This window comes from Chiloscyllium punctatum, chromosome 11 (assembly GCF_047496795.1).
Source record: "Chiloscyllium punctatum isolate Juve2018m chromosome 11, sChiPun1.3, whole genome shotgun sequence".
NCBI classification, from domain to species: Eukaryota; Metazoa; Chordata; class Chondrichthyes; order Orectolobiformes; family Hemiscylliidae; genus Chiloscyllium; species Chiloscyllium punctatum.
Window position 1 is genome coordinate 615,091 of NC_092749.1, and position 14,420 is coordinate 629,510.

A 14,420-nucleotide genomic window follows, 5' to 3' on the forward strand; every position below is an offset into this window, starting at 1 on the left:
ATCACTTTGTGCTTCAGATTCCTGGATTTTCTGGCCATTTAGAAAATAGTCCATGCTTCTATTCTTCCTACCAAAGTTCATGACCTCACACTTTCACTTTCCCATATGTAAAAATCACACAACAAGAACATTCTGCACCCTCTCTGAGACATCCTTGATCCTGGCACGAGGGAAGCAACACACCATTCTGATGTTTCGCTGTTGGCCACAGAAACGTCTGTACCTTGGACTAGAGAGTCCCTTAACACAATCGATCACTTGGAACCCAACGTACCTCTCATTACGTTAGAGCCAGTCTCAATACCAGAAACTTGGCTGCTCTTGCTGCATTCCCCTGAGTGTCCATCATCCCCTACATTTTCCAAAACAGCATACTTGTTTGAAATGTGGATAGCCACAGAAGACTCCTGCACCACCTGTCTGCCTCTCTTACCTTTCCTGGAGTTAATGCAGTCATGTAGATGGGTATATTGTTGCCATTAGGATAAGGTTTTTAATTCCAGATTTTATTGAATACAAGTTTTGCCATCTGTGACAGCAGGATTTGAATCACTCTCAGCAGGACATTAGCTTGGAGTCCAGTGATGTTATTGTTACACCACTGTGTCCCCTGAAGCTTTTCTAATTATGTTATGTGGTTTGGTATCAAATTCTGTTTGGTACAGTCCCTGTGAGGAGACACTTTGTGAAGGTTTGCTACATTCAATCTGCCGTATAAATGTAAATTGTTGATTCGCAGGTTCAAGTCTTTGGAGTTGAACTCAGGGACATGTGCTACTGACTATACCGTAGATATAGAAGGGAGGCAGGGTCGTGCTCTTCATTAATGATGAGATTCAGGCGATAGGGAGAGATGATATAGGATCTAAGGAGCAAAATGTTAGCGAGTTTTGAGAAAATTTGTAGCTCAGGTTGAGGTTCTGGATGTAATTTGCTCACTGAGCTGGAAGGTTCGTTTTCAGATGTTTCAGCACCCTACTAGGTAACATCATCAGTGAGCCACCATCCAGCAAAGTGTTAATCCATTTGGGTGGAGATCAGGAATAGTAAAGGGAAGAGGTCACTGATGAGAGTAGTCTATAGAGCATCCAATAATAATGCTATAGTGGCACAAGTGATCAATGAGGAAATATCTGACACATGTAAGAATGGAATGGCAGTAGTCAAGTAGGACTTTAACATGCACATTGATTGGCCGAATCAAGTTGGTGGAGGTAGTCTTGAAGATGGGTTTGTAAAACTAATCCATTATAACTTTCTTGAACTGCATGTTACCAAATCTACAAGGGCACATGCAATCTTAGATCTGGCCCTGCATAATGAGATAGGTAAAATTAATGATCTCGTAGTTAAGGATTCTCTGGGAAAGAGCGATCACAGTATGGTTGAATTTTGGATACAAATGGAGGGTGATGTAGTATCATCTAAAACCAGGGTGTTATGCTTAAACAAGGGAGACTATAATGGGATGAGGAAGGAGTTGGTTAATTAGACTGGGACCACAATTTATTTGGTGGAACAATGGAGGGCCTTCAAAGAGATTCTTCGCAGTGATTAAAGAAAGTGTATTCTAGTCAAAAACAAGAATAGCAAGAGTAGGAAGAGCCAGTCTTGGATAACCAAGGAAATAAAGGAAGGCATCCAGTTAAAAACTCAGGCTGACAAAGTAGCCAAGAGGAGTGGGAAACAGGAAGATTGGGTAAATTTTAAAAAGAAATAAAGAATGGAAAAATAGATTATGAATGCAAACTAGCATGGTATATAAAACAGATAAAAAAAGTTTTTATAAATATCTAAAATGGAAAAGAGTGGCTAAAGTGGACATAGGTCCCTTGCAGGATGAGAAAGGGGAATTAATATTGAGTAATGCTGAAACAGCCAAGGCTTGAATAACTATTTGGTGTCAGTCTTCACAGTGGGAGGTGTGTCTAACATGCCAAAGGATGTTCAGGATACAATGGGAGGTGAGGACCTCAATTCAATTGTTATCATTAAAGCAGTAGTGTTGAGCAAACTTGAGAGTCTAAAGGTAGATAAATCCCTGGTCCTGATGGAGTGTATCCCAGGGTGCTGAATGAAATGGCGGAAGTTATAGTAGATGTGTTAGTGTTAATTTACCTAAGTTTGCAGGACTCCAAGCAGGTCCCAGCGTACTGGAAGTCAGTGAATGTCAAGCTGCTGTTTAAAAAAGTGTGTAGGCAAAAGGCAGGTAACTTAACATCTGTAGTCAGGAAAATGCTGGACCTATTATTAAAGAAGAAATAGTGAGACATCTGGATTGGAAGAGTTCCATCAGGCATACGCAGCATGAATTCAGGAAGGGAAGGTCATGTTTGACAAACTTACTGGAGTTCTTTGAGGATGTAACAAGCATGGTGGATGGAGGGGAAAAGGTGGATGTTGTACACTTGGATTTCCAGAAGGCATTCAATAAAGATAAAGATGCATGGTGTTTTGGCGAATGTACTAGCATGGATAGAGGACTGGTTAACCAATAGAAAGCAGAGTGTTGGGATAAATGGGTGTTTCTCTGGTTGGAGATCAATGGTGACCAGGGTACTGCAGGAGTTGGTGTTGGGCCTGCTACTGTTCATGAAACACATTAATGATTTAGAGGAGACTGAGTGTAACATCCAAGTTTGCTGATGACACTAAATTGAGTGGAAAAGCAAAATATGCAGAGGTGGAGGATCTGCAGAGAGATTTACATAGATTAAGGTTAAAAATCACACAACTGAAAATGTGTTGCTGGAAAAGCGCAGCAGGTCAGGCAGCACCCGAGGAGCAGGAGAATTGACTTTTTGGGCATGAGCCCTTCTTCAGGAATGGCTCATGCCCGAAACGTCAATTCTGCTGTTCCTTGGATGCTGCCTGACCTGCTGCGCTTTTCCAGCAACACATTTTCAGCTCTGATCTCCAGCATCTGCAGTCCTCACTTTCTCCTAAAAATCACACACCAAGTTATAGTCCAACGGGTTTATTTCAAACTATAAGCTTTTGGAGCGCTATTGGGGCTGCCCTGACGAAGGAGCAGTGCTCCAAAAGCTTGTAGTTTGAAATAAGCCTGTTGGACTATAACTTGGTGTTGTGTGATTTTTAACTTTGTCTACCCCAATCCAACACCGGCATCTCCGCACCATAGATAGGTTATGTGAGTGGGCAAGGGTCTGGCAGACGGAGTTCAATGTTGGTAAATGTGAGGTTATCTTCTATGGAAGTAAAAACTATGAAAACAATGTATTCTTTAACTCCAAAAGAGAACATTAAACAACAACTATTCACAACTCTAAGCCTCCTTTCCCTTAAAGATTTGTTATTTACCTCCCACTCTATAACAATATACTGATCCAGAAAAGCCCTTACTAAAATTACAGAAAATCAGTTTTCAAAACCAGACCGCAGTTGCTGTCTTTGGGTGTTGAACTTCCTCTGTTTGTAGATTTCCCTGGGTCAGCTTCAGTCTTCCGCAGCAAAGATGTTTCATGTGGAAAAGGTACCTTTCAGAGAGAGGGTTTGCAGGTAGTCTATCGACACTAGAAGGTGCTCTTTCTCCGGCTAACCATCCAAAATACCTGCTTTTTATACACCAAACTATTGGATCGTCTCATTGGTTCAATGTCATCAAAACAGTAAAATTCAAATTCGATTGTTTTTTAGTATCTTAGGGCATAATTTAAACTGATTACATTCAAACTGCTGTGAAAACATAGCAGCCAAATTCAGGTATTTGTGGATGTAAGTTTGCTAGAAGGTTCATTCATTTTCAAACATTTCTTCACCATTCTAGGTAACACCACCATTTTGCCTCCTACTTATGTGTTATGTGCTATTGAGCTTTCTATCTTTGTGTTTTGGTTTCCTTGGGTTGGTGATGTCATTTCCTTTGGTGATGTCAGTTCCTATTCTTTTTCTCAGCGGGTGGTAAATGGGGTCCAAGCCAATGTGTATATTGATAGAGTTCTAGTTGGTATGCTGTGCATCTAGGAATTCTCGTGCATGCCTCTGTTTGGCTTGTCCTAGGATGGATGTGTTGTCCCATTCGAAGTGGTGTCCTTCCTCATCTGTATGAAAGTTTACTAGTGAGAGTGGGTTGTGTCTTTTTGTGGCTAGTTGATGTTCATGTATCCTGTTGGCTAGTTTTCTGCCTGTTCGTCCAATGTAGTGTTTGCTACAGTTCTTGCACAGTATTTTGTAAGTGACATTAGTTTTGCTTGTTGTCTGTAAGGGTCTTTTAAGTTCATTAGCTGCTGCTTTAGTATGTTATGGGCTACCATGATGCCAAGAGGTCTGAGTCATTTGGCAGACATTTCGAGATGTCTTTGATGTAGGGGAGAGTGGCTAGGGTTTCTGGGTGCGTTTTGTTTCCTTTTTTGGGTTTGTTGCTGAGAAATCGGCGGACTGTGTTCATTAAGTACCCATTCTTTTTGAATACACTGTATAGGTGATTTTCTTCTGCTCTGCGTAGTTCCTCTGTGCTGCAGTGTGTGGTGGCTCATTGAAATAATGTTTTAATGCAGCTTTGTTTGTGGGTGTTGGGATGGTTTGTTTCTGTCGTTCAGTATTTGGTCAGTATATGTTGTTTTCCTGTAGATGCTGGTTTGAAGTTCCCCATTGGCTGTTGGCTGTACTGTGACATCTAGGAATGGCAGTTTGTTGTTATTTTCCTCTTTAGTGAATTTTGTGCCAATAATTTAATGCCAAGAACTGTAACAAACACTGCATTGGACAAACGGACAGAAAACTGGCCACCAGGATACATGAACACCAACTAGCCAAAAAAAACGACATGACCCACTTTCACAAGTATCCTTACATCCAGATGAGGAAGGACACCACTTCCACTGGGACAACACATTCATCCTAGGACAAGCCAAATACAAACATGCACGAAAATTCCTCGAAGCATGGCATTCTAACTGGAACTCTATCAAAATAACACATCAACTTGGACCCCATTTACTACCCTCTGAGAAAAAGAACAGGAAATGACATCACCAACCCAAGGAAACCTAAACACATAAATAGAAAGTGGGTCACTAACACCAGTGCTTCACCGGAGGCTCAATGATGGTGTTACTTAGTATGGTGACAAAATGTCTGAAAATGAACCTTCCAGCTCAGTGAGCAAACCAACATCCAGAACCCCAACCTGAGCTACAAATCTTCTCAGAACACATTATCAGGTATTTGTTTCACAGCCAAAAGTTACATACTTTCAATTTTCCAGTATACGCTGAGACTGCGGTCAGTCACATGACAGGTGCCTGCATTCATTCTCACTTAAAGTACAGTAATCACCTTCAACTTCATAACAAATCACTAGAAGTTGATTACCTGCTGCACCTGCAAATCAGAATGTTGGCTTTCATTGCTAGAGGGATTAAATTTAAAAGCAGGGAGGTTTTGCTGCAATTGTACAAGGTATTGAGGCCGTACCTGGAGTATTGTGCTCACTTCTGGTCTCCTTATTTGAGGATGGATATCCTGACTTTGGAGACCATGCAAAGGAGGTTCACCAGGTTGATTCCAGAGATGAGGGAGTTATCCTACGAGGACAGGTTAAGCCACCTGGGACTATACTCGCTAGAGTTTAGAAGAATGAGAGGGGATCTTGTAGAAACATAAAATTATGAAAGGGATAGTTAAGGTAGAGGCAGGTTATTTATGCTGGTGGGTGAGATTAAGACTGGCCTAGGGGATATGGCCTCAAGAGTAGGGGAGTAGATTGAGGACAGAGGTGAGGAGGAACTGCTTTTCCCGGAGTGTAGTGAATCTATGGACTTCTCTGCCCAAGGAAGCAGTAGAGGCAGCTTCATTAAATATATTCCAGACACAGTTGAATGGATTTTTGCATGGTTGAGGAATTAAAGGTTATAGGGATAATGCAGGTTTGAAGAGCTGAGATGAGTGATAGCTCAGCCATGATCTTAATGAATGGTGGAACTGGCTCGATGGGCCAAATGGCCTGCTCCTGCTTCTATTACTATGAAATTATAACTGTACAGATGGGCAATACAGAAATCTACTTTAACCTGTGCCAATGCAATAATGGAGAGAAAGAGGGTCAAACTTCAGGAGGGGACATTGGGAAACAAGATCTAGATGGTAGATAAATGAACTGGTGAGAAAATTTACAATCTTGTATCATGCTGGTTTGAATAGTATGGAATGGAAAATGCTTCGTTCTTCAGTGCAGTCACATAATGCTACTGATATTTACGTACCATGTCTGCTGCATTTTGTTTTCTCTTAATAGGTTTCCCAACTTGAAATCCATTCGTGAACTGATTCTGAAACGGGGCCAAGCAAAAGTCAACAAGAAGCGTGTAGCTTTAACCGACAATGCAATCATTGAGCAGCATCTGGGTAGGTATCAATTTTGTTGCCGTAATCTCATCACCAAGAAGGAATAGTGATAATGGACATAGTGCATTGACTTACAGCACAGGAGGAGGCTGTTTGACTCACAAGGTAAAAATAGGAAGAGTGCACTAAATAGGTTGACACCATTCAAAGTTAACAAGTCACCTATTCCAGATGACATCCATCCCATGTTGCTGATGCAAACTAGGGTAGAGTTGGAAGAAATGCTTTTAACAATCTTTCAATCCTCCTTGGTGACTTCAGAGAAATGAAGGATCCCTACAGTGTGGAAACAGGCCCTTCGGCCCAATAGTCCACACTGATCCACCGGAGAGTATTCCACCCAGACCCATTTCCCCATTATTCTACATTTACCCCTGACTAATGCACCTAACCTATATAGCCTTGAACACTGTGGAATTTAGCATGGCCAATTCACATAACCTGCACATATTTGGATTGTGGGAGGAAACTGGAGCACCTGAAGGAAACCCATGCAGACACTGGGAGAATGTGCATACTCCACACAGGCAGTCACCCAAGTCTGGAATCGAGCCCAGGCCCCTGGCCCAGTGAGGCAGCAATGAGACACCATGCTGCCCCTGATTGGTTATATTCCATCCCTCTTCAAAAAAACAAGAGGAATAATCTTGTCAACTTCAGGCTATTCAGTCTAATGAGGGAAAACGACTTGAGGCCATTGTCAAGAACAGGATTTGTTTTCACTTACGGAGAGGTTGTATAGGTCAATGGTGAGGCCTCTTCTGGAATACTGTGTCCACTTCTTTTGCCCAGTTATACAAATGATATTACTAAACTAGAGAGGGTTCAGAAGAGATTAACCAGGATGTTGCCAGGTATGGAAGGTTTGAGTTAAAAAGAAGAGCTGGATAGACTGCCACTTGTTTCACTGGAGCACAGGAGGTTGAGAGGCGACCTTATCGAAGTTCATAAAATAATGAGAGGTATGTATAGGGTTAATAGTAGTTGTATTTTCCCTAGGTTGGTGGAATTTCAGGACTCGGCACAGTTTTAAGGTGAGAGGAGAGAGATTAAAGAAGTATTGAGGTGCAAGCGTTTTACAGAGGGTGCTTTGTGTGTGGGATGAACTTTGTGGGGAAGTGGTGGATGTGGATACAATTTGTGTTTAAAAGACATTTGTGCAGGTATATGAATGGGAAAGGTTTGGAGGGATATGTGTCAGGAGCAGGCAGGTGAGACTACTTAGGTTTGGGATTATGTTCAGCATGGACTGGTTGAACCAAAGGGTCTATTTCTGTGCTGTATGACTCTATAAGTTAAGAAGGGACGGCCAGCACAGAAGGAAAATGATGTCTGACTAATCTGATTAGTATTTTGTAGTAGTAGAAAGGGTTAGTGATCTAAGTACGGCAGATACAAAGCATTTGGAAAGAAAATGCAGAATTATTCAGAAAATAAGAACACTTGTTATTATAAGGACAACGGTAATTTCAGTGTGAAAAGATAATATTGGTGAAAGGATATTTATTGACTAACAGAAGTTCTTCTTGTGACCTATAAACCCTTGATGTCCAGTTGTATTACCATCACTGAATCTATTGCCATCATCCTAGGGGTTACTATTGACCAGAAGTTGAACTTGATCAACTGTATAAGAATGTCTTGCTGCACATATACAGGTTATTGGTGAGGCCACTCCTGGAATATTGTGTTCAGATTTGGTCTGCTTATCTCAGGAAGAGTGTTCTTCATGAGTGGGAGTGCAGTGAAGGTAAACCAAATTGATTCCTTGGATGGCAGGACTGACTTATGAGGAGTAATTGAGTTGGTTAGGATTGTATTCACCTGAGTTCAGAAGAATGAAGGAGATCTCAGAAACCTATAAGGAAGGATATTCCTGATGGTGGAGGAGTGCAGAAGCATGGGTCATTGCTTAAGGATAAGGATTAAATCGTTTAGTACAAAAATGTGCAATTTCTTCACCCAGAGAGTGGTGAGCCTGTGGAAATTACTACCACAGAAAGTGTTTGAGGCCAAAACATCATTTTCAAGAAGGAGGTAGGTACAGTTTGTGTGGCTAAAGGGTTCAAGAGAAATGGGTGAGGGCAGGTTTGGTGTATTGTGCTCAATGATCAGCCATGATCTTATTGAAAGGCAGAGCAGGCTTGAAAGGTCTCCTCCTCCTCCTCTTCCTCCTCCTCCTCTTATTTTATTTGTTGATATGTACAATTACTGTGACTGCAAAAGTAGGTCAGAGCTGGGAATATAAGAAATAGGAGCAGGAGTGGCAATTCAGCCCTCAACTCCTCTTTCACATATCCCTCCAAACCTTTCATGTAGCTCCTCGTAAACCTCAACATCTCAGTATTTCAAAATGTACCATTTCCTCTTTAAATACTTTGTGATTTAGCCTCCACATCTCTCTGAAAGAGAATTGCAACCATTCACTTGCATCCGGACTCCCTTAAGCCTGTCCATCATATACAAGACACAAGCCAGGAATATGATGAGTGCAGCCATTTTTTGGATGATTGCACCTCTAATAACACTCCAGAAACACCATTAGGACAAAGCAGCCTACTTGATTGACACCCCATTCATCGCCTTCAACGCTCACTCCCTTCAACACTGACATGCAGTAGCAGCAGTGTGTACCATTTTAAGATACATTGGTGCAAAGTATCCATATTCCTTCCATAGCACCTTCTAAGCCCTGCCTGAAGGGGTGGTGCAAACAAATTAAACAGTAACTTCCCAATGTAACTATACGTAAGTGGCAATATCACTGGTGTAGTAGTTGAGAACCACATGGTGTTGGCCTGTGGATGTAGGTTTGAATCCCACCATGGCAGATAGTGAAATCTGGGATGCATAAATAAGCTGATGGCAACCATGTATCCGCTGTTGATTATCACAAAACCTGTATGGTTCATTAATATCCTTTACTGAAGGAAATCTATTCCTCTTACCTGATGTTGCCTGCATGTGACTCCAGACCGGCAGCAATGTGATTGACTCTTAATTACTGCTGGTCTAGCCAGGGCCACCCACATCCCATGAATTTATGAAAAGAAAATTGGAAGGAACGAAAATTATAGGGATATGGGAATGAGAAGGAATGTGGGTCAAACTAGATATTCAGTATATAATCGGTGTAGGCATAATGAGTCGAGAGTGTGTTGCTGGAAAAGCACAGCAGGTCAGGCAGCATCCAAAGAGCAGGAAAATTGATATTTTAGGCAAAAGCCCTTCATCAGAAAGTCTTCCTGAAATACAGGCACTTCCATTTCCTAATTGTAGTATTATATAAACTAATACAGTTTATATTCACTTTATTATTTTATTTTGTCTATAGGAAAATGGGGAATGATTTGTCTCGAGGACTTGATACATGAAATCTATAGTGTGGGAAAATCATTCAAGGAGGCCGTGAACTTTCTTTGGCCCTTCAGATTGTCTGTAGCTCGACATGCAGCAAGAAACAAAGTGGGATTTCTCCATGATTTTGGAAAGACGGGGAATCGTGGAGAAGAAATCAATAAACTGATTCGGCAGCTCAATTGAAGGTAAAGGGATAGATTTGAATTGCCCTCCATGTAGATTAAAGTCAAAGAGGTTGAAGTGCATTGATTGCCTAGATATGAAATTGGTTAAAATGTCTTGTAAAGACCTTTTTTTTTGGGCTATATACTTAAAAAAAAAAGTACTGGTTTAAACAGAGGACTCTGGAACGTGATGTTACAGTTTTAGTAGAACTCATTAAGAGTTGTACTTGATGTTGCCTTATTCTCACAGTGAGTGATGATGCTAGACATTTCCTTACCATGTGATTGTGTTCAGAACAGTCTTGCCCAGAAAACGTTTTTTTTTCCATCAGAATCAACTGTGCGCTGAGGAATGCGCAACATCATAACTTCATGATTGAAAACAAAAACAGAAATTATTGGAAAAGCTCCGTAGGCCTGCAGCATCAATGGAAAGTGATATTCAGAAGAAAGTTCACTGGACCTGAAACGCTAATTCTGGTTTCTGTCCACAGGCATTGCCACACCTGCTGAGTTTTTCAACAATTTCTGTTTAGTTTTTGGTTTCCAGCATCCACAGTTCTTTTGTTGTTTTGTTTAGTGTTTTAACTTCTTGTTAGGTTCTTGGGCAAGTAGCTGAAGCCTTGTTAGTAGATGTGAAGCTGGAAAAGCACAACAGGTCATACAGTATCGGAGGAGCAGGAAAGTCAACAATTCAGGCCAAAACTCTTCTTTAGGAGGCTAAAGCCTTGTGTTTGAACAACAGACAGGCTTGTAGCCTGCAAACAGAAAGCACCAATGCCCATAGAATCCCTACAGTGCGAAAGCAGGCCATTGGGTACACACCTACTGTCCAAAGAGCATCCCACCAGACCCACGCCCTACATTTACTATGGCTAGTCTGCACATCCACCTAAACTACACATCGTTGCATGGTGGGAAGAAACCAGAGCACTCAGAGGAAACCACGCAGACACGGGAGAATGTGCACACTCCACACAGTCACCCGAGAGTGGAATTGAACCCAGGTCCTTTTTATTAACCAACACCTATGGGACCCTAAATGTAGTGATGATCAAATATTCCTTTTGATCAAAGGATTCACATAATCAATGTAAAACACATACTAAATAATACAAGTGTAAGGTGTACACATTGCTGTAATACTTTACTTACAGCAGAAATCATTTAAATAATAACACAACTTAACAGCAAATAGTCTTATCTCTTGCAATCACATCCTCCATTGTCTACTGTGACATTGCGAAGATCATGATAATATGGTGAACTTGCAGTATTTCAGGTATGTCATTTTTGCTAGTTTATCAAGAGCGTCGGTTCATAAGGTGCTGGTTAAAACAAAGTTTGCTGTACCTAAATCTCACTCGCGCGTGCTCTCTCTCTCTCTCTCGCTCTCTTTCTCTCGCTCTCTCCCTCCCCCCTCTGTCTTTCCCCCACTGCATGGAGAGGTAACAAAATATGGTAGCTGTTCTCACTTATTAAACTTCTCTTTGTGTACATTCCCTTACTGGAAGGGAAAAGCGAAAACGCATCTGCAGTTACACTGATAGGGTGAACCCTCAACCAGTTGGAATCAACACTCCCACGACTTCTGTCCTCATTAAAGAATTGAATGGAACTGAAAGAAAGCAACTGTTCAATGTTTGTAATCCAGACTGGTGTCAAACTCTGCTCCTTTGACTTTTTTTGTTTCCCTGCCCGTAGTACCTGTGTTTTGTTGTCTTATTATTTGTCTATGAATTTTAAGAAAGGGATTAGAGTTTAGATCATACAGTTTGAAGTTACCAATTCATGCATCTTTTTGCCATTAATTAAAAACAATTTGATTATAACAAATAGTTATTCTTTTGTTAATGAAAAATCATGAATGAGACAGGTTATATTAGCAATTTGTTGATTTAATCACATTTTCACATTTGTGATGGCTCAAGGAATAGATGGGCTTGTTGCCAGCACACTATGCCAGTGAGTCATGACAGACTTAAAGCAGAGAGCTGTGATCAACGTCTGTTTATCACTCTGGTGGGGGAGGTATTATGATACTTCTCAGGAAATGTACTTGGGACTGCTCTTTATGATATTTATTAATGACCTGAAGTTGGTTATTCAGTCTTTCTTTCAAGGTTTGCAGATGTATAAACGTAGTAAACAGGAGGATAGAAACAAACTTGTGCTAATTTAGTTCCTTGCTGAAGTGACAGAAAAGGTTGACAAAAGGATTCCAGGAGGTGGTGGGGTCTGGGATTTGCCATCTGAGTTGTTGGTGAAGCCAGAGGCACAAATCTTCTACGAAGTATCTGGATCTGCAGCTTAAGCATGTAAGCTGTAGGACTTTTGGCTGTGTGCAGGAAGATGGGATTAGAAAGGGCATCCACATGTCTTTAGGTTAGCATGCACAAGATAGGCTGAAGGCCGCTTCTGTGCTGTAACATTTCAGTGGTTCTGTGGCTTACAGTGGATGTTGTTCCTATGGATTTTAAGTGTTTATCAAAGTACGAAAAGACTCAGGGGGTCAGTGTCAGCTTGGATAGAGAAATTGGCTTAAAGATTAAAAGGAGTTCTGGTAAATTTTTATTTTTAGTCAAGATAATGGTAGACATTGTTTGACAGGGTCAACAGAAGTGGTGCTGGAAAGCACAGCAAGTCAGGCAGCATCCAAGGAGGAGAGTCAACATTTCAGGCATTTGTTTGACAAGGGCCAGTGCTCGGACCACATCATTTTGAGAAATATAACTGAGTTCAAAGTTTGCTGTGATAACAAATAGCAATTGACTACAACAAAACATCAATTGGACAATATCATGGCTAAACAAGTGGGAGGTAGGATTTAATAGGGCGAAGAGGGAGATAATGCATTTAGGCAAATGCAGTAGTTAAGACGTTATGAGCTTACTGACACAATTCTAAAGAATGTGCAGTGATAGAGGAGCCTGGAAACTCTCATGACTCTGATGTAGAGTCATCTAGACTCTTAGTTTGCTTTCTCTCTGTGGATGCTGTCTGACCCACTGTGATCTCCAACATTTGTTGTTTGCAGTACAAATTCCAGCATTTGCAGTAATTTGCTCCTGACTATCCTTTATTTACCCCTGCCTTTCTACTGGACAGTTTAAGCTGTCTCAGAATTGACTCCAGTAATTTTCCCACTACAAAGGTTAGACTGCTGTGGCCTGGAATTGTTTGGTCAATTCTTAACTCTCCTTTAAAACGATGGTACAACAGTAATAGGACAGAGCAACTAAAGGGATACAGTTTCACCCTAATGAATCTCTCCCACTTAAGACTCAGATGAGGAGGAATTTACTTTTTGAGTGTTGATAACCAGTTTTCTTCACCAGAGAGCAGGGGAGGCTGGATCATTAAATGTATAGAGCACTGAGTTAAACAGATTTGTGATCTAAAAGGGAGTTGAGGATTACAAAGACAGATAAAAGTGGAACTAGGTTGAAATCAGATCAGCCACGACCCGGTTGAATGGTGGAGCAGGCTCAAGGAGTCATTTGGCATATTTCCTTTGAGCTTTGAAGTGGCAGCTCAAATATATGAAATTCTCAGAATGCCTGAAGAACAGAGGATCCAGGCAAACAGACACTCATTCAGGTCAACCCTAGGTGGCCAAGGAATGGCTCTTGGCATGATGCACATATCCGGAGGACAATTGTTTTTATACTAAGTCCTGTTTTATTTTCCAGGCTCCATTTTAACCAGTTGATGTATATTCTGGTATGCTGTGTGTGTAACCAGCATTGCTTCTGATGCTTTTTTTTATTGTTTTTGTTTTGCAGATCCTGTGAGGATAAATGTTTTGGGATCAAATTTGTTTTTCTATACTATGTATAGTAAACTCGACAGATTCATATTCAGCTTTAAAGCATTTCCCTCTCAGTACACCGGAACCGATCATTGGACAGCATGCTACCACTCACTGACTACCTCAAGACCTTGTTCTGGGTGGATTGGGGTGGTGTCATAGAGCCATACAGCATAGAAGCTGTGGATAGTGATTGGTGCGATCTGTATCTTGGGGAATTTTGTCTGGCAACCAATTGGAAGTGAAAGAGTTTACAATCTATGAAACTGTTGGAAGTAAATTTGGATTATCTGGAATTTTAATGCTGTCAATAGACATGGATGTCAGTCAAATATCAGTTTGGTGTTGCATAAAATTTCATATTCATTCTCAAATGAGTCTAGATTGGTAATTTCTCAGTTATTACGTAACTAAATTTGATTCAGGTTTGGATTGTTAACTATAGTTTTGGATTCTTGGTTGACTTTGGATGCTGCCTGAACTGCTGTGCTCTTCCAGCACCACTAATCCAGAATCTAGGACATGACTGGTCTTGCACAGATTTGAACTATAGTATAATATCCTGTCTCAGCAGAAATAAAAATCACACAACACCAAGTTATAGTCCAACAGGTTTATTTGCAACATTAGCTTTTGGAGCACTGCTCCTTCATAAGATGGTTGTGGAGTATAAGATCATAAGACATAGAATTTATAGCAAAGGTTTATAGTTTGATGTA

At 40.9% G+C, this 14,420-nt stretch overlaps 1 protein-coding gene across 1 annotated transcript in view; it reads left to right on the forward strand.

Annotated features, from left to right (window-relative positions):
* The window catches only part of rpl7l1 (ribosomal protein L7-like 1), a 40,717-nt gene extending 26,642 nt beyond the window's left edge, over positions 1 to 14,075 (forward strand). Inside the window, exons 5-7 of the mRNA XM_072580163.1 lie at positions 6,257 to 6,366; positions 9,701 to 9,911; positions 13,676 to 14,075. Of these exons, the coding sequence (XP_072436264.1) occupies positions 6,257 to 6,366; positions 9,701 to 9,909 (319 nt within the window). The 3' untranslated portion in view covers positions 9,910 to 9,911; positions 13,676 to 14,075. The remainder of the gene's footprint in view (positions 1 to 6,256; positions 6,367 to 9,700; positions 9,912 to 13,675) is intronic.
* Positions 14,076 to 14,420: the final 345 nt, after the last annotated feature.